Source organism: Mesocricetus auratus, unplaced genomic scaffold (genome assembly GCF_017639785.1).
Source record: "Mesocricetus auratus isolate SY011 unplaced genomic scaffold, BCM_Maur_2.0 Super-Scaffold_100047, whole genome shotgun sequence".
NCBI classification, from domain to species: domain Eukaryota; kingdom Metazoa; phylum Chordata; class Mammalia; order Rodentia; family Cricetidae; genus Mesocricetus; species Mesocricetus auratus.
Window position 1 is genome coordinate 2,963,723 of NW_024429224.1, and position 21,603 is coordinate 2,985,325.

A 21,603-nucleotide genomic window follows, 5' to 3' on the forward strand; every position below is an offset into this window, starting at 1 on the left:
TGCTGGAACTTTGAAAGGGGATGGGACCACCCGGGCAGCCTTAGCACTCCCTCCCAGGGTCAAAGGCACTTTCTCCCTGCAAGTACCTTCTTATTCCAAGATGACAACAGGCAGTTGCCACCTCCACTGCAAATTCCATGAAATGTTATAAAGCTCCCTCCCTTTTTGGTCAGACTGCTTGACTACTTAAACAGCATATTTACAAAAAAAAAAAAAAAAAAAAAAGAAGAAGAAGAAGAAGAAGAAGAAGAAGAAGAAGAAGAAGAAGAAGAAGAAGAAGAAGAAGAAGAAGAAGAAGAAGAAGAAGAAGAAGAAGAAGAAGAAGAAGAAGAAGAAGGAAAGGAAAAAGAAGGAAAAAAAAAACCAAAACCTTCAGGCAACTCAGAAACAATTTCATACTGACCACGGGCAGTGATGCACCTAACATGGAATCTCCCGCTAAGTTGCTGTACACAGACCTCTGGAGGAAATGCCCCAAATCTAGCATTAATATTTTCCATCCTACTTCACTGTGCTTTACTTTTTGTCTTTGGTTCCTAATTACCACTTCTATTCCTTTTTAAATTTCATTTATCTCTTTCAGTAAAGAGAACAGTAATAATATGTTGAACAACTCTGAAATAAATTTTGTCATGTAAAAAATTAATTACGCATTCCAAACCTGGTCACTGTAGTCCTCTGGGAATTGCCTCTGCACCTCAGGATCTGTAAATAATTGACAGATAATATTAATTGGCTTTGGATTAGTGAGCAAGCAGAGGATCACACATTAATATTTGATCAGAAGATGATAGCAGCCCTGGCAGGGGATCCAAGGGGGCAGCTGAGGCTGCTATGATGATGAGCACAAGGAAGGCCTCAGTAAGGCACTCCCATTGCCCTCCTCCAGAAATACAAAAAGGAAAATTTTAAAGGCCTGATGCTACTGTTAACTTAGACTGTTACCTAATGTGAAAATCTGGCCAGCTGCAAACTGCCCTCAATATACTTTTTCAAAGAAAGTGAGTCTTTAGTCTGCTTAACTTTTCTCTAATCACAGTCTTCTTTCCATCATTACAGATGTTGGCCTGATCAGCCTTAAGTACCAGACACAGAACAGTGAGAAAGCGACAGCAAGGGAGGAGTTCTTTCAAGGAACAAATGTAAAAGTCAGCACTTTGGAAAATAAAACATAGCATTCCCCAAGTGCTCATGAAAACAAGCCACAACTAGAGGAAGTTTCCTTCAAAACAAAACTAGTACTTTTGGTGTATTAGTATAAAATCGAGTATTATAAAAAAATTATTTTTACCTTGACATAATTAGGTTTGTGTTGAAACTATAAAAAATACAAAGGTGAAAATACCTCTTCTGACCACCTCTGTAGTATGGAGTTAATAAAGGGGGCCACTTCATTCTTAAGTCATAACTTCAAGAAAATGCTATGTCTATAAATTAATATAGTCATTACTAAGTAAAAACTATCAGTACTCCAACTACAATCCATTAGGAAAGCATGCAGTCTCTCCAAGAAGAAAAAGATTTGGCTCCTTGGAGATATGCTGCAGGGGTGAAAGGTCAGAATAGCATGTGTTTGGGAAAGCAAAAAGCAATGTTTGGGGATTTTCCTTCTAATAATCTCACAGAACACACTGCTTGTTTTTCATATGTGTCTTTAAAAGCTACATTAAAACATCAATTGACTTCTCTGTGAACATGAATCCTTGTAAAGGTTCAAATCCTTCAAATAACAATAAATTCATCAGTGAGAAAAGACCAAAACTGGTGAGTAAGCTAAAGTTATTACCTTTAAGTTTTGACATATCTATTTAAAAATCATGAAAGCTATTGGACACTTTTTTAACATCTAAGATTATCCCAAAGAACAGAAACATTCACAAATACCAAAATTATTGTTCCCCATGTAGATAGTACATAATGCACATTATTTTTGGCTCTTTCTGTGTTGTCTGCTTAGCTTTGCAATTAAAAACACAACCAACCAAAATGAAGAATTGTGGGTCCCAGTCCCAATGGAGACAACTCCCACACCTCAGACTAAAAGAACACTGTGGAAAAGGGGGCAGAAAGATTGTTAAGATCCAGAGAATCATGGAGTTCGCTGTGAGACCGTCTCCTAGTAACCTCAGAAGCTACACCCATACAATCTCACCAGCACGACCACCTACACATGAGCTGAGAGCTGAACCAGGACAACAATAGTAGACATGGCAAAGTGAATGAGGGAAAGACCACAAGGCGTCACCCCTACACAAAGAATTAAACACAATTAAGGAATGCTGGGAGTAGGAGAAATGGTCTCCACAGAGAAAAGCACAGCAGCTGTTATCCTGAAAATACACAAGCAGGTATATTCTGGGATGTATGTGTATATACATGTCCATATGCAATATCACAACCATGAATTTGAAAGAGGGCAAGGAAGGGAATATGGGAGGATATGGAGAAAGGAAAGGGAATGAGGAAATGATGGGCTTACATATAATCTCAAAAATAAAAGAAAAAATTGAAGTTAAAAAGAAAGACAAGTGGAAATTGTGTTCTTATTGCCTTCATCTTCAGTTACTGGGAAATGACTAATGATATGTCTAGCTTGAGGCCTGGGGAGTCCTAGAGTAACGCTCCCTCTGCAGCACCACTGGGGCTACCCTCCTGAGCCAGCTAGAAAAGGTGTTGCCTATCTTTGGCCTGCTCTGAGACAGGTGGCCAGAAGGCAATAGCTATGCTGGCAGGCAAGGTAAGGATAGTATCTCTTCTCCAAAACACTTGGGACCAAAGTGTTAAAGATTCGTGAAGTTTTATTATTTTTGGAATATTTGCACTGACTTCATGCGCTGAATGTTTTTAAGCCAAATGCCAGCATCAGATGTTGGAGCATTTCAGATCTATACATGTTCAAATTGTGTGGGGCCAAACAAAGAAAAGTTAGTAGCACAGCTCAATAAACCTGGTGGAAGGCAAAGCTTTCAAAAAAAATGAAAAAACAAAAAAGCACAGTGGCTATCATTCCTGAAACATATAAATCTACCTGACATTTTAGCCTAGAAACAAACCCCAAAACAGCAGCTCTAAGTCACTGAGGGGCATAATTAACCAGAGGGTGGGAAAATCAGAGTCACTCATAAGTTGCTCCTTTTCTCCCAAATGCCATGTGGTTAACATGACTCTCCAATCAGAAAAAAAATCATCCATACAACTTTATATTAGATCCTTTATAGTGTGCCTTCTATCTTGCAGTAGTTTTTGCTTCTTGAGAATCACAAAATATCAGCAGAAATAAAAGCCACAGGCCTTATTTTTCTACCACCATCTTGTGAAGGGATAAATACTAGAAATCAAAATTTGTGGTATATTCTTCAAGCTTTCTTGTTTATATGTGAGACAAATTTTTAAATCTCTTTTTTTAAATTTCTATTAATAAGAAACCATATTAATAAGAAATCCATGACTTTAAAATGGTATTTTAAATGATTTTTCATATATACAATATACAGAATTAAGAAAAGGAAATAGATGGAAAAGATGAATCCAGTTTGAAACACTGAAAGATGATATGGCAGTCAGTAAGAAGGCCATCCCAACCACATTATAGTAAACACTGCTTCAATTGTTGGCAGCACAAATGCCTAAGGACATCTCTAAAGTGAGAGCCCCAGATTTCAGCAGAACAATGTTCCAGGGTAATACACTCACTATTGTTTACTACAATTCAAGCATGAGACTTTTGTTTGGTTTTCTTTACAGACCCAGAAGTTTACAAAAAGCAAATTTCATGAGTCCTTAACATTCTCTAAAACAATACTTTTTTAAGCTGATGTTTTTTAAGTTCAAAGTCCAATTTAAAGTTCCATTCAATTAGTTCAAAGATCCAGTCTGATAATTAATAAAACTATGAAAGCCATTTTGTAAAACTTAAGGCAAAGAGTGAAAACAATTTATTTGAATTGGCTTAAAATATTTATTTTGCACAAGAGGCTGCAATCTTTTTTCTCATTGAGTTGATCGGGATGCCATAATGTCACTAAAATACCAACACTGGAAACATGTGAGTTAAAAAGGTCCAAAGACAATCTGCTTTTCTCAAGCAGCACAGCACCCTCCTTACTAACAGCTTCAGCATGGCACATACAAAACACAGCACCCTGCAGTTAAGCAAACCGCCTTTAAATCTCTGTCTGGCAGCAGTCCACTTGCGTGTCTGTATGTTTTTACAAGTACTCTATGTATTTCATTGCGTCAGCTGCATTTCTTTGAGTTTTAAATGGTCTGGGAACATTTTATGAAATGTTCTATATATTTATATGGAAAATAATGTACACTGGAAAACAGCATCAGTCTGATATTTACATGTCTATTTTTATATACCCTCCAGTGCTGTAACTTCTAATGTACCCAAACACCATCTCATTCAGAAGCTCACCACGAAATGCAGTGTCACCAGCAAGATAACTTTTAAGGTGAGATCAAATCCGCAGATCAGAGTGCCCAAGTGGAAGAGCACACGCGGGCCATGTGCTGAGGTGGGTACCCGTGAGAACAGCACAGAGTGCATGGCAGGCTTTTCCTGAGAGCATTCTCTCAGACAGAAAACTAACTTCCTGTCTTGGAAACTTTCTTCTGATTCAAACTTACAAATCAATTATCTCATCTCCCAGGTAACCACTTTTCTTTTGTTGTTGTTGCTTTTAGACAAGGTTCCTGGCTGTCCTGGAACTCACCATGTAGACCAGGCTAGCCTCAACACATTGTGAGTTCCAGGACAGCCTGAAAATCATAGAGATCCTCCAGGCTCTGCCTCCAGAGTGCTGGGATCAAAGGTATGCGCCACCACATCCAACAGGAAAACATTTTTCAACTAAAAAAAAAAAATCTGTGTTTAAAATATCTTGTCAAAAATATGAATCATCTGATTAAGAGTCTACACATCATTTAACCAGAAAGGCCCAAAAGAGCTCTCTTGACAAAGTTCTGTGTCACAACAGTGTGAAGAGCACTGCCTTCTGCTAGAAGCATGACCATCTACAAGTCTGTCCTCACAACACCACCACTTCTCCTAACATCACAAGACACAATTGTTACAGTATAGGATTCTCAGCAGTACAGTATTATTCCAACAGAGAGCATGGCTGTGCTGAGAACAGAAACCTCCAGGAAGAAAGGCTGCCTTTCTTCAGTTTCAACAACCCATGTTTTCTAGTCTCCAACTATACATACTTTTAAATATTTAATAAGATATACCAGATCACCACAGGATGTTTAATTAATAGAATAAGAGTTTGGGCAAGACTCACTGGAAAGGTGCTATAAATTATTTTATACAGCTCCAAAATCCTTGCATTTGCCTTAGGCTTTAAGTTCCTAGAAAACCTGGTAGACAGTTTTTACAACAGAAATACAAAATAAATCATAAAAATGCTGTGGGTATGTATGAGGTCTCATTTGCACATTGGTAACTAGTATGTAAACACACACCTTCACATACAGATCATTCCAAATTATTTCTAGTTCTCTCTCCCTTACCCATGATTGACTACATTTGAAGAGGAAGGCATGGCATATTTTCTAATCCATTATTGAGAGATATGCTGACTTCATTTTGTATGAAATGTGTTACAACTGTATACTAACTAAATGTCATAAACTTCCATAACTGGGGTCTCTGGGGGACTCTTAAAAGAAGCTGCCCATGGGGGAGTTCACTCCAGAGCTTATGCGGCTTTCTCTTTTAACATACTAGTGATCGAGGCAGAAAAAGTTGGACTTAATGCCTACTGAACTTATCCAATCTTTATCTCTAGGATGTTTCAGGCAGTAAAAGACAAAATACTAAGCACCTTTGAATCTTACAATTTTATAGGTCTGCTCTTTAAAAACCAAGGCTTTAAACATCAGCTATCAACCATATAATCTCATTGCTCAATTTCATGGAGTTTAAGATACTATCTCCCTCTCTACAACCATAAATGTTAATCCAAGCTGTAATCAGATTTAATTTTCCAGATGAGAAGATGGGAATATGCTGCAAATAGGATAATCATACACTCCACTGTGTTCTTTCCCTAATGGCATTTTCCAATTTTATATATCAAAACTGCAGGATGAGAAAATAGCCCAACAAGTTGAAACACATTTCGAGGGTTACCTCAGTCTTTCTCTAAGCATGTTTAGAAGTAAACTTTATTTTCAAGATGTTAGTTCTTTGTATAATATGAAGCTAGAGTTTCCTGATAATGTGATTACAAACTAGACAGAGGCAAACAGAAAGCTTCAAGGATGGGTATTCTCATTAAACATAAGAAAGCTACAAGAATTCAGCTATGCTGGCTTACTTTATAACCGCAAAATACTCAAATCACTGGGTTAGCATTTTAAGTGGACATAATCACTCTAGCAAGGCACTCATTTCTATCACAGTTAAATCTTACCTATTTAAAAAGTCACATTTTAAAAGGAATGCCATAAATATTTTACATAGTTTTAAAATCAGTTTTCCTTTTCCTGACAATGAAGCAAGAAGAATTCGTCTTATTTTTATGTTTTAAGTGAAAAATAACTAATCCTAAAATGGAAATTTGATTCTAAAAGTCTCAGGAATATAAATAGGCCACTAATTAGAAAAACAATTATTTCCGATTTCTTCAAATGAACCTTTATTTGGTTTCTGTGTATCAAAAGAATTTACCACCTAGAAAAAAGAATCTACTGCATGTATTCACATTTTGCTCTGAAACATGACAACTGAACACATAAGAACATTGAGCAGATTTTAAACCACAATTCAGTTCTAGCATTTTCTCCCAACACTGGAATTTCAAATCAATACTATTCCATAACAGCCAGATTGATAACAGACAGGGCACAATTGGCCACTGACATCTATAATGAAACACAGTGTTTATCAATGAAAGACAGAAAACCCACCTCAGTGTAGTAGGCAATAGAGCATTCACGCGATGGCCGGATTCCTCCTCAGACTAACATATTCTTCTCTTCCAACATACCCTGCTCTGACGTGGCTATTAATGCATAAACAGCAGACACTGACCTATTGTTTTCAGCTGCTGGAGTACTGAATGTAGTACAGTTACCAATTAAATGAATCAACAAGTCCTAAATGCATCAGCTGTTCTGAAAATAATGAGTCCATTGACATCATAAAGCAAAATCTAGAGAATTCATCTTGCCTTCTGGAAAATGATAAAATATCTTAACCAGAAAAATGCCACCACTTACTGATGAATTAAAACGTCTCACTTCATATGTCTAACTTCGCTAACAAAAGAAATATGTCTGATCCTTAACCAAATTTATGCCACATAGACTCACAGGGATGTTCTCCTTAAGTTAACGGTAAGTTAAAGTTACCATTTCCCCCTGCTATACCCCAGTTTTCAACCTAGACATTTAAATTTAAATAGTTATGATTTCTTTTTACTTAGTTCAGGGCTTGAAACTAATTTCTAAGATCTATCAAATTTATCAATAATGCATATAGACAAATATCACCTTTTAATTAAATAGTTACAATCTCAGTTTCATGAAAGTTTTCTGTGAGTTACAGTTTATCTTATCTTGATGTTTTCTGGAGGACTGGGAATAGAACAGGGCCTCACACATGCAGATCAAGTGCTGGGCCACTGAGCTGCAGCCTCAGTCTATCCTGTCTTTTGGAGCAAGTCACCAAATGTCACATTTTCATATCTAGTGATTAACTATTTTATACTTAAATTACAACTTTGCCTTTTCTATTCCAAAGGTGGCATTGCTGCATATGCTCTTTATATCTATATAATATCTGTGATTATATGGAGAAGAGAAAACTTATTTACTCAAAACCACTAGAGTACACGCTATGTGTCAGCAGCACTGTAACAGGCATGTTATACAAAATTTCTGTTTATCACTTTCATAACAAAGCTATCCACAGGGACTATCATGTCAGTTTTATTATAAAGTAAGCAACAGGTTTGCCTAGGGTTTTACTAACATGTCTAACATTTAAAAGTCAGTGTTCATTAGTGGTACAAATACTCCATGTCCAGCCCAGGTGATGAACAAGCCCCTCAGGAGTTCAACTTTAACAGAGCATACTGGAGGACACAGTACTTAAAAAGCAGCTACCCTGGAGCCTACCAAGTGTTAAAGCATGGATCAGCCTAGGGGCATGGACCCTTGTCCAAAAGAGAAGAGGAAAGGCTTCCTGCAGCAGAGGCAGGGAAGTGGGAGAGTGTAGGTCAAGCCCCTGATGGTGCACCTGCATTCTGGACCTAACACAGAACAGAGCCAAAATATTTGGTGGCGTCAGGTTCCATGTTTTACTTAGCTTGTTTACCACAAAACTCTTCCCTGTTACAAATAACCAACAGATAGAATAGGGGAAAAAAAGCTAATTAAATATCCTATCTCTTCAAGTGAATAAAAAAGGCCTATTTCACAACATCTAATTGAAAAAGCCTTTGACTGCCATAGGCTTCCTAAGAGCATGTTGGCATGTGGTAAGAACACAATTAATTGCTGGGATATTGTTAATCCCAAAGAAGAAATAAGTAAGCACTATAAGTGAGTTGACTAAAGACATATAGTCATGCCTCAAATTCGAAATACAGGTGCTCCTGAAGTATACATTTCTAGACACAATTAAAATGTCCCCATTGCCGTCTATTACTTACCTAGAATGTCATATCTCTCTTAGAAACTGGTTTCTCTGTGTTGTCCATGGTTGCAGATCCTCAAGCTACCATTTCTTTGCCTTCTGGCATCTGTTTGCTAATGATCTGTAAACATCATGCACTAGGGACTCTCCTGATTTTCAGAACCCCTGAGGTGAATCTGTGTAAACTGAAGGCAATTTCTGCTCATTTCTGTGCCTTCTAAGTTTGCAAACTCAGTTTTAGAAGCAGAATCCTACTCAAAACATTTGCAGAGCAATTATAACACTACTAGCTATCATTTACTGGGTGCCCAGGTACACCACAGGCAGTTTAGCCTACCTGATTAATCAAAACAACTCTACTAGGTTAAAACATATGTATTTGTGAGGCTCAGTGGCAGCAAATCCACAGTTAAGAAAAAGAGGCAAGATTCAGCTTGGGCCATCAGACACCAGAGAATTCAGAGCTGGCTTTCCTCTTTAGCTTTATTTATTTACATCCCCCTGTTGATCTGTCTTCTCATCATTATTATGACTCAACAATAAGAATACATCTGGACAAATAACTACAACATGTTGTCATGAAACAGGCCCTAACAGATTATGAATGAGAGCTTTCCAATTCCTCTACTTAGACTCTTTTGCCAAGTTCAGAATATAAAGAAAATGATTCCAAAGTAATCAGCATGCAGTTCTAACAAATACAAAATTTAAGAGGCAAATCCATGTTCAAAACTTACAAGAACTTTGAAAGTTAGAGGTTATACTTGTATCATCAATGAGAAAACTTTTTGCTAAAAAGAATAAATAAGACCACTGAAAGGAAAAAATGGCTTCTAGCTCAAGAAATACTTCCAAGTACCTCGAAATAACACTGAGAACCTGAGACACTGGGCCAGACTAATACACACAAGATAAATACAGGTGTCATCCCTGTGAGCAGAGCTGTCACCAAGATTTTCTTGGGCACAATGACTCACCTGGAGTCCAAGCACTCAGTAGACTAGGGATGGTAATTTGGCTACACAGAGAGCTCCAGGCCAGCCAAGCCAGCTAGTAAAATCATCTCAAAAACCAAAGTGGAACAAATTATTCATGGAAGAGTTCTCTGTCCCTGGGAAAACTGTTGCCTGCCCCTAGCTCATCAGAGATGTGATACCTATATCCACACTATAGGTTTTTAAGCTAAAATATATGCAACATAAAATTTGCAACTTCAAAGATCCTTCAGTATATAATAGTGCCCGAGCATCAAGTGCACTCATTGCTGCTTGAACTGTATTCATTTACTTCCAGAATGTTTTACCTTTCCCGGCTGAAGCCCTGAACACATTAACTACCACCTCTTCTTTATTCTTTCTGCCCATTTGACTTTGTGCCTCTGTTAATTAATGTGACTGCTGTAGGGAGCCCATGTAAGTGAAATCATGCAGTATTTGTCCTTTTGTAACTGCTTTGTTTAATGTGATCTAATGACTTGAAGGTCAGTTATAACATAGGTAATAATTTCCTTCCTTTTCAAAATGCATCTATTGGCACCTTGTCTGCTTCCTATCCCATCAATGGACCCTTGGGTTAATTTCCTTTTGATATGGATGTGTGTGTGTGTGTGTGTGTGTGTGTGTGTGTGTGTGTGTGTGTGTGTGTGTGTGTGTACACAAAAACAGTGCCTGCTTTCATTGTGTTGGGAATATGTCCACTAGAATTGTAGGAATATTTTTAACAAGTCATGGTGAACCATGCCTTTAATCTCAGTACTCAGTAGGCAGAGGCATATAGATCGAAGTTTGAGGCCAGCCTGGTCTGCATAGCAAGTTCCAGGACAGCTAGGACTACATAGTGAGACTCTATCTCAAAACAAACAAACAACAACAACATTTTGAAGACTTCTACCCCTTTTGACATGCTTTCACATCACAGAAAGATCTTGATCTTTCTGATGTAAAACTGCTACTACCATGAGCTAAGACATGGCTCAGCAGTTACAAGCACTGAGTAATCTTCCAAAGGACTGGGGTTTGATTCTCAGCACCCACATGGCAACTCACAACCACGTGTAATGTGACATTAGTCCCAGGAGATCTGACACACGGTTCTTACCTCTGTACACAGACACGCATGTGATGCACAGACATAAAGACAGACAAAGACACTGATACACATAAGACACATAGTTTTTAAAACTGTCACCAACAGTCTAGACTCTTAAGCCAAGACATTATGAGCAGCCACTCAACTTGTTTCTTAACTATCAATCCCTAAGTTTAACCAATTGAATCAATTTCCTTTCCCAGAAAACATATACATCTTTTTTCTCTTCCTCACCCTCCAAACCAGAGCCTTTCAAACTATGTGCTAAGCACAAAGTCTAGATGGGTGCTTCCTCATACAAATAATTATATAACCACTTTTATGGCATCTTTTTAAAAGTTTAAACACCAAGAACTGTGTCCATCATCAAAAGTAAAATGGATTTTAAATAGCACTACCAAGGGACAAACATCTAAGTTTATGTGAGCAAGAAGCATGCTCACATACATTGTTCCCAACCCTCAACTCCCTAGCCCCCTCTCCAAAGACACTCTTCACATTCTTACTCTTATCCAATTCTGGTTATTTCAGGAAAAGCTTCTACGGAAAGTTCTTCTCTACCCCTCCTCCCACTGGCCTGGCAGTAAAGTATACATCCTCTAGTTCTTGCTGCCACTCCCAGCTATTCTTTCTTACTCTCCAAAACTCAAGCCTTTGTTCTCAGCTCACCAGAATATACCCCTGCACTACTATTTTATTGTCATATATTAATCCCAAGGCTGTACTCCTACTTCCCAGAACTTGTGGATACTTGCTCTGACACAATTCCCACCACAAACATTGGTTTACTATTCATAACAGTTCTTCCAAATCCCAGGACTATTCATTTCTTGGCTTCCGCTGCTCACAATTTTGTCCTCTCCAGCCTCATCTACCCAATCTGGTATGCTGAACATGAAATAATCCACAGGCTGTATGTTCATGGTTCGTTTGCTTCACGGCTACTAACACTTTTGTAAGGAAGTTCTGGAAAATTCACAAGTGGGCCTGGCTCTGGGAACTAGGACAATGGAGGTATGTCTTTGAAACTTACAACTGTTCCCTGGTTCCTGCCTCTCTTTTCTCTGGGTTCCCTGTCCCTCGTGAAATGAACTGCCTCTACCGTATGTTCCCACCTCCAAAATGTACTACTGCCCTACAGAAAACATGGAGCCAACTAAGGACTCAATTTTCTGAACCCATGAATCAAAAAAAAAAAAAAAAACCTTTGTCCTTTTGTTTTCTCATGTTTTGTCACAGCCACTAGAAAGGAACTAATAGGCATGCCCACATGAATTCACATGAATACTTTCAACTTTACCATTGCTGTACTGAAGGCCCTATATCTCAGTCTTTAGTCATGTCCTACCATATTCTCTTTCTGCTTCAACACCCCTTATTCCCACAAGTGTACACTGGTAATCTTTCCACTGCCTTTGTCCCCTCAGGTCCATGTTGTCCTCCTACACCAACTTCCATTCCACTGTTGCAACACATATCCCTGAACACATATCCTCTACTCTCTCGGCCTCTCACTTTGTTTTCCTTATTTAGGCAAACCCTAAGTTATGTTAAATGCAGCTTGTCACCTGTCCTTTTGTGGCTGACAGTGGCTGGGGCAAACTTACAACTGCAATGACAATTTCACTTTACATTTATGAGTAACTGTAAGCTTCCCTACAACTTGGTTAATTATGCAAATTCAAAAAGGGGGTTTTATATTTCTTAATCTCACTTAAATACAACAAGCAAAGCTAGTGATAGAAAAGGATATGCTGGGTTGATTTTTTTTGTTTGTTTGTTTTGTTTTGTTTTTCGAGACAGGTATTCTGTATTGTTTGGGAGGCTGTCCTGGAACTTGCTCTATAGACCATTCTGGCCTCGAACTCACAGAGCTGGGTTGACCTTTTTTTTTTTTTTTTTTTTTTTTTTGGTTTTTCGAGACAGGGTTTCTCTGTATTGTCTTGGAAGCTGTCTTGGAACTCACTTTGTAGACCAGGCTAGCCTCGAACTCACAGAGATCCACCCACCTCTGCCTCCCAAGTGCTGGGATTAAAGGCGTGGGCCACCAACGCCCGGCAGCTGGGTTGATTTTTAACACACTAGGGAAGCAGGAGGAATGAAAAGAAATGATTCATAGTGGGCCCAAATAGATATCAATCAGGCAAGTAAAAGAAGCAGACAAACCAGGGACCAGGCAGCACCAGCTGTCCTTGCATCTATCAAACACCAGGGTTCACAGCCACACAAGACAAAACTCTCACCTGGCCTCAGAATTTACCACTCCACACTGCCAACTTCCCAATCTTTTCAAAGCTTTGCTTAGAAAGGATCACCTGGTGTGTGCTTCTGCTAACAGCCACAGCGGTGGGAAAGAAGCCTCTTGAAGGTATCAATCAAGTCACTACTGAACTGAACCCAGAGAGGTACATATGTACAAGCCAATAGAAACAACTTCATGGTAGAAATTCGATGTGACGAGCAGTGGTGGCACACGCCTTTAATCCCAGCACACTGGAGACAGAGGCAGGCAGATCTCTGTGAGTTCCAGGCCAGCTTGGTCTACAGAGCAAGTTCCAGGACAGCCAAAGTGATTATACAGAGAAACTCCATCCTTAAAAACTGAGAGAGAGAGGGAGGAAGGGAGAAGAAAGAAAAGAAATTCCATGTAACTATTCTACCAATCTTTTTTTTACATAGCATTACATTTACCACGATAATTTACATAACATAACCAGTATCAAGCAGCTAAATTCCAATTCCTTGTTCTCTTAAAAAAAAGAAACAGCACAGCATTTTAAATTAATGATACGCTTCTGAATACGACCCTATCAGGCATTCTTAAGGAGGTTCATAACACTGGCATTGATAATTTACCAAATAAATTTACTGTGATCACTTGTATTATAAAAATTCTCAGGGATTATTAATGAAAACAAATGTTAATTTACTATTTTTTACCCCTTCCTTCTCAGCCATTTACTAGAACCTAACTCATAGAGAGTATCATTTTTAACAGTATTCTCTGAAAATGGTATAGGGAAACTTCTGTGCAATTATCTCCCAGGCTGCAAATTTTCAGCATTTTGCATACTTTATAGTGTATTTTACATACATTAAAGAAAGTAAATTCAATGATCAAGTAAACAAAAAAGGTATTCTTTGGTTTCAAAACTTCATTAAGCATAATAAATTCAATTAGACACAGTATGAGGTTTTCCTCAAAGCCATACAATAACACAGCATTGTATTGTTCAAATATTTTCATTGTTATACAGGTTGTCACATTTCACTTAATAGGAACTGACTCAAGGAAATCTTAGAACAAAAGTATCCTAACCAAGCAGTAGTTCCCAAAGTGTCATGCTAAAAAAAAAAAAAATCACTCCCCAATTCACACAATCCAAACGATCCAATCTCAAACAGTCACTTCTTTATTATCAGAACAGTGTGCACTACTTTTCTGTGCCCAAATGATGCTACCTTAAAAAAATTTTTTAAAGTAAAGCTAAAGATGCAATAACTGACATAACATCAATACCAATAACATACTTTTTTAAAAAACTGATCAATTACATATTATTCACTGAATGATTGTTTTGTGAATCTAACAATGATGCAACTTTACTAAAAGCAAACACATCAAAGCTCCTTAAAGGAATTCCTAATGATAACAGTCTTCACTTAAAGTTAAAACTAAAAACAATTAATCCTTTAAAGATCAACTCCCACTACAAAAGGGGGTGGGGAGTCATGACTAGGTAGGAAATTAAATTAATATCTGAGTGAGGATAGAAATAAAATAATACTTTAATACCTTAATAACAAAAATACAAGCAATTATATTGTTTAAAAGTATTCCTTCAAGATATAATTTGCTCCCCTGCAGTGTCAAAGCAACTGATTTTATACAATCTAAGCACTGATTACAGATGTACCATCTGTCTTTAAATCAGCAGGAACCTCTGGCCAGCAGAAACAGGGTTCCTAACTAGATAATCAGCAAATGTGCAAGTCTAACAACACCCTCCTAGCATATTTGACCACATGGCTGTCTCAATAAACAATTTGACTGTAAACAACTGTAGCACACTGCACAAACCCACTTTGGAGATGATCAAACAGTCAGCCATGGCAAACAGTCTCTGTTTTGCAGATCAGGAATAACTTCCACTACACCATCCCCTCCCATGCCTCCAAAAAAAGAGGGACAATGGTAATTTTAACTCACTAACGGACTCACTCACTAACGGACCTTATTCTGCCTTAAACTGGGGGGAGACTAAACATAACTATAATTTAGCCTTTCAGGGCAATCTGAAATACACTAAAACCAAAACTGCTTTCACTCAAGAACAGGAATGTTAGGACAATCTGTTCAAAGAGAATACAGGGAAAAGCAGCTTACCAAAGATTTCTGTGGCACTGGAGCCCCAAGAGGCAGTAACATTCTTTTTCTATCTTCATGGACTCCCCCTACAATGGCAACCATCATCCTTAACTTAGAGCTGCAAAGATCCATCTTAAAAGCTAATTCCTTCCTCCACAGTTGCCCAGCTATTAAGGTACAGAATAAGGCTAAATTCCAAGTTCGTGTGACTCAGAACCAAACTTCATCTGCACCAAGCTCCCCCCAATCCACCCAAAATAGGCTTTACAGAATAGTCAATTAAGTTAAATGCCACAGAAATATAATTTTACAAATTTATGATAACCTTCTAAAAGCTAAAATGTTTTAAAATATGAGTTTATAAACAATTATAAGAAAACAATTTGGGACAGAAAAAAATTATCTTGCCTCCAACACTACCTTGATTCATTTCAATACATCTCCAGTCCCTTCACCTTCCTCTCTCCCGCCCCCCTCTCCCAACAGGGTTTCTCTACATAGTCCTGGCAGTGCTGGAACTCACTATGTAGCCCAGTCTGTCCTTGAACTTACAGAGATCTGTCTGCCACTGCCTCCTCATGCTGGGATGAAAGGTATGTCCTCCATACCTGGCTCATCAGACTCTTAGATGAAATCAAATATGGTATAATTTTGAGTTTACAAAAGCACTTTTGTAGTTTTAAGAGAGTGATTTAGAATTCATGGAAACCCTCACAAAACCCAGTGGAAAGATGAAGGAAATAGAGTGGACACATCAAGACATAAGAAGCATTCTAAACTCGTGTCACACTACCCCAGTTCCATGGATTCACCATCTCAGGGGCAAAAGCATAGCCCTTAGGTTTTTTGTTTTGTTTTTGTGTTAGTAGGGGTTAAAGTCAGGGCCTAATACTAACATGTTAAAAGCACACTATGACTAAGCTATACCTTGGTCTTGGTCCTTAGCATGACATAAGCTATAGATAGCTAACTGATCTTTCCTAGAGTCCTCTCTCAGTGATGAAAGAAAGGATCAGGCCACTCTTAGCAGAATTGCATGGACTCCAGCAAGAGAACAGTGCCATACCCAGGATTATTCATCCACACTTTATTCTCCAAATGACTGCAATCATCCCAGAAATTATAGCACTGACATCTCCAACATCACAAACCAAGTTTCAGTAACAAGGTTTATGCCCAGTCTTTGTCCCTTGTGATTTGGAGTTGCTACCACTTTCCCTAGAACTGTTTTGCTATGAAAACCTCTATACCAAAAAACAACAGGAATCTAAGATTGCAGTGGGATTTAAGCACCGAGACTACAAATATTGAACCATATGTCTATGCACACACTGTTAAGTTTAAGCAAGAAGACCCTCTTACCTGAAGAGCTAGTACTCAGTGCTAATTATTCACATCCACAGTAGACCTGAAATATAAGCTGGCCAGATTTTTACATTTTGTATATTTGTCTGTGCACATGCAGGTGTGTGTAACAAGCATGCCACACCTTAAGTGTGGAGGTCAAAGGAAAACTTGAATGAGTTGGTTCTCTCCTTCAACCATGTAGGACCTGAGAATCAAACTCATGTCACCAAACACCTTTTATCAGCTAAGACATCTTACCAACCCTAGAGTTTTAATAAATTATAATTCTGCATCAAATGACTGCTGTCTTCACAATCTAATAACTTTAGTGAGTCAATATACTTATCTTAATGTTAAATTATTTTCAGAGTCCCCTCTAGAAATTTCCTTGAAAACTTTAGAATGTTGACTTAAGCTTTTCCTTCTCTTTTAGGAGAAATATAATGAGTACAGCCTTCTAGAGTATGATTCAGAATTTCACACTAAAGGTCCTAAGAATGTGCCAACCCTTTGACCAGGTGATTCAATTTCTAGAAATATGCTATAAAGAAATGCTAATAAATGTACATAATGATGGCCATTATAATACTGTTTACTATAGCAAAATATTTATACAACCTATCTGTCTTAGAATAAATTGACTCAATAATGATACATAAGAAACTATAACATAGCCATTAAAAATCATATTGCAGAACAGATGTTCCCAAATTGTGGTCCCTAAGCCAGCAGAATTGGCATCACTCAAAAACATCTATAAAAAATATAAATTGTTAGGCTCACAGCAGAGCTACCTAAACTCTGGGCCTGGCGTACAGCAGGCTATACTTTAACAAGTTCACCAAGTAACTGCCATGTACATTAAAGTTTCAGGATGTTGCATGATGATATTTAACAGCCATCTTATGAAACTATTTCTCCAGTATAAAAATTTTTAAAGTTATTATTGTGTAATCCCGCATCTCCTTTTTAAAAACTTACAAACTATACAAACACATGCACTCACACTAACACGTACATGTACCTTCACTATCTTAATTCTTACAAAAAATGTTTGGATGAATCTCTCACAAACTCAGTTTCTTGCTAATTATATAATTCAAACTTCAGAAACTGAATACTATGGATTCAGGTGACACAGTGGCCTGGATACTTAACCTCAAAAGACAATGAAATTCAGACAACAAGAAGTGCTTTTATGCATTGGACTATTCTTTATCATCAAAACATATTCTTTATCATCAAAATCTAGAGCTAGCATTAGAAACTATTTTCATCTTTCATATATTTGACAAGTGATTCTATAAAACATGTGCATTGAAACTTAAAAAATTAAAAAACATAAATTCCTGTCCAGCATGTGGAATTAAAATATCATAAACAGCAAGAAAGTGATTTTTCTAATTGGGAAGGGAGGCCAGCAAGAAGCCTCAGTGGGTAAAGTGTTTGCCATGCTTCCCCTGCAAACCTGATCATGAGTTTGACCGCCAAAACTCACCTCAGGGAGAGAGTACTCAAGTTGTCTTCTGTTCTCTATACATGCACCATGGCATACACACCTTCCCCCATCAATAATAAAATAATTAAAAATTTTAACAGTTGAGTGCAAAAGTATAAAAAAAAGGACAGAAGCACACAGGATCCGGGACATCATACTATTCTGTGTTAGCTACTAAAGTAGAGTACCTTCAGATATGTCACCAGCTAATTTCATCACATGCCCCTTTTCCCATGAGACTGAGGAGTTTATGTCCCTTCTTCTTCAATAGGGCTGGCCTCCTGACTGGCTCTGAATAATAGGATGTAGCAGAAATCATACCAGGTCCCTTCTGGAACTAAGTCATTAGCTTCTGCTTTTGTCTTTTTAGAATCTTGCTGCCGTGGACTTCTGAATGAAGACAGAGGCTATGTGGTCCCTGAGAGAACCAGCAAGATGCTACTGTTATTGACACTAAGATGAAGTTAAGAGACACCCAAGTGAAACCATCTTGGATATGATGGCTTTTGATGAATAACTGACCCCACCCAACACAGTATGAACAGAACTATAAAGGGAAGCCCCAAGAACTCACAAACATGAAAAATAGTAAACAATTATGTGAAGCCAAAGCTTTTTTGTTGTTGTTATATACTTCTTTTTCAACTAACTTTGATGATGTGTAGCTTACCTAAAAATATTTGTTTAATTAAGATTCTTCAAGAAAAGTACTCTCTTACATATAAACAGACTAAAATATAGATATTATTGAGAATTTTTTATTTTCAAATTAAATTCCATCCTAATTTTTTCAATATGAACACCGTACTTATGAAATGAAAAAAAGTATGGAACAAATAACAAGAATCATCATTTGGCTCCTATTCTAAGAAACAGCATCTATTATTGATCAGTCAGCAATGTCTGATAGAACTCAGTAATAAGACAGGAAAACTGGACTCTGACTTTACCATAGCCTTTCTTTATGGTGTATTACAGAGAAGAACTGTATTATTTAAGCATTTGCCACTAATGTCTATAGAACAAAGTAGCTATAAGGAAAGGACTACTTAAGTTTTCATGAGATCCCCATCAAGTCTAAGAGTTCCAAACAATCTACTTAGCAGGACTGCTCTTTGGTGCCTTTTATAATTCACTGTTATCTCGAGCTTTGTGTAGGACAGAACTCAGCTCCTCACCCAACAATCCACAGAGCACAAGCACACAGAGTGCCATCCCAGTGGACACAATAATGCTGCAGCAACCACCAGCTCCAGCCCTTCCCTGGCTCCATTATCATAATTTATGCATCCTTGGAGACTATCTTATAAAACAACAATTAATACTGAGAAAGTCAACAACATCAAAGGTTTTGAATTGACCACTGGCTTTAAAGAAGAAAAATCTCACTCAGTTACACGAATGCTTATCAAATTGTTAAGAAAAATTCACTAAAAAAAAAAATCAGATTAACACTTGTTCTAACCCTCAAATGCTTTGGCCCTTTGTCTGGGTCTGGCTTTTGAGGACTTTGTGTATAATCTGTTACTTGTGCATCTGTATGGCACCTGATTTTATCAAACTAGTAATACTAAAGACCATAAAAGCTGTAAAATTTAGTAAGAGCAGTAATTTAAGCTATTGAGAGTTTCATTATGACAGGCACAATATAATGGTAACATTACCATCATCGTCGTCATCCTCCTCCTCCTCCTACACCTTATAAAGGCAGATGTCCCCACATGAAATTCTACACTACACTTTCAGTGTGGCAGAAAGGAAAGCGCTGCGGCACGCAACACACAAAAGTGAAAATTATTTTGGATTAGAAACAGACTATGGGAGGAGCTTGGGCCTCCTCAACTTGGTGTCCCAGACTTTGGTGACTCCCCAAGGGAGCCCTCTGAGGAGTAGATGGGGGTTGTGATGGGGGGAGGTGGGGAGGAGGGAGAAGGGGAGGGAAAGCAACTGGGGTTGGAATGTAAAAAAAAAAAAATTTAATTAAAAATAAAGCCAGACGGTGGTGCACGCCTTTAATCCCAGCACTCCGGAGGCAGAGGCAGGCGGATCTCTGTGAGTTCGAGGCCAGGCTGGACCGACAGCCTCCAAAACAATACAAAGAAACCCTGTCTCGTAAAACCAAAATAATAATAACAATAATAATAATAAAATAACCCTAAAAAAGGAAAGGGGGGGGGTCATGTCTGCAAAAAACAGATACAGCAGTTATCTCAACAGATTTTATACATGAGTAAGGAAGATACTAGAACAAGAGCAAGATTACATTTCTTTAGAAGCAAGCTCTCTCTAGCTCACTTTGCTGCCCTAACTTCAACAGTGTTGCCCAGAAGTTACACTATATCATGCTGTAAGTCATGAGAGTGGCTTCCAAGTTGATTTTTATGCTATTACCCACATTAAGAAATATGTTAAAAATCAGTCAGATATAGTAAATTGCCAACTAGTAGGCCACAGTCAGCCGTTTCATATGTAAAGTGGGAAAAAGACTTCAGTAAACTAGTGCCATAAACCCACTGTAAGCTTCTACATATGTTCCAAAGTCATTCTCACACCAACTTCACAAAGTAATATTCATTCATCTATTCATCCTTTCAACAAATATTTACCAAGTACTTACTGAGTGTCAAGTACTATGCTAAGCGCTCAGAACAACACATAAACAGAGTCTACAGAATGAAGGGATTAACTGAGAAGTAAATGCAAAAAAAAAGGGGAGGGGGGGGGGAAGATTGGTGTGCCTCAGGAAAGGCTGTTGTCTCTCCCAAGGCTGGAGACCTCCTGAAGAAGCTGTCACAGGGTCACAGACCTCAAGGATATAAAGAACTAGAAGAAGTAAAAGCAGGCGGAAGTGGTCTATGCAGAGGGGCAGCAATGACTGACAAAGTGGTAGTCTTCTGGCTGGAAAGTTTTGTCTGATGAATTTTTTTAAAGATCAGTATGTCTCCTACTACATATAGGAGAGCTAGTAGTAGAAAATAAGGCTGAAGAAGGCAGCTGTTGGTACCAAGCCATGCTTTTGTGGGTACAACAAAGACTCTGGCCTTCATTCAATTGTAAATGGAAGCCACTGAGATTTTTTTTTTCCACAGGAATGAAAGCAGAGTAGAGGATCTGTAGCAAATGAACTCCAATTGAGCAAGCAAGAACATAAGGTATCTAAGATACCCAAAGTAGTGTGAATGAGAAACAGCACAACTAATGGCAAGGGAGCTGGAAAATACAAGCCTGAGACGGGACAGCAGAGTCAGATGTGAGGATGAGTAGCTCCCAGGGTTTTGTACAAGAAACTTAGATTGGGCTATAGCTAGAATCTTAAATGTCCCCCAAAGGCCCAGGATGTAAGTCTTGGTCCCCAGGCTGACATTACAGGCAGGTGGTAGAACTTTTAAGATAAGGAGCTTCATGGGGTACACAGGTCAAAGAGGACATTCTTCATAAAGGCCTGGACCCTTCCTCTTTCTCTCTTCTGCCAACTGTTCCACCATGCATTCCTACCAAATGCCACCTTGCTACAGGTGCAATCTCCAAAATTGTGAGCAAAAGGTCAGATATCAGGTTATGTTATTTAACACAAACAGACTATGGAAGGAGTGATTAAGGGGATCAAGAAGTTACTGGTACCACACATCTAATAAATGGCAGAGACCA

At 38.2% G+C, this 21,603-nt stretch overlaps 1 protein-coding gene across 1 annotated transcript in view; it reads right to left on the minus strand.

Moving 5' to 3' along the window:
• Dennd1a (DENN domain containing 1A) overlaps positions 1 to 21,603 on the minus strand; it is a 490,889-nt gene that overhangs the window by 366,588 nt on the left and 102,698 nt on the right. Inside the window, 1 exon segment of the mRNA XM_021234065.2 lies at positions 662 to 705. Within this exon segment, the coding sequence (XP_021089724.1) occupies positions 662 to 705 (44 nt within the window).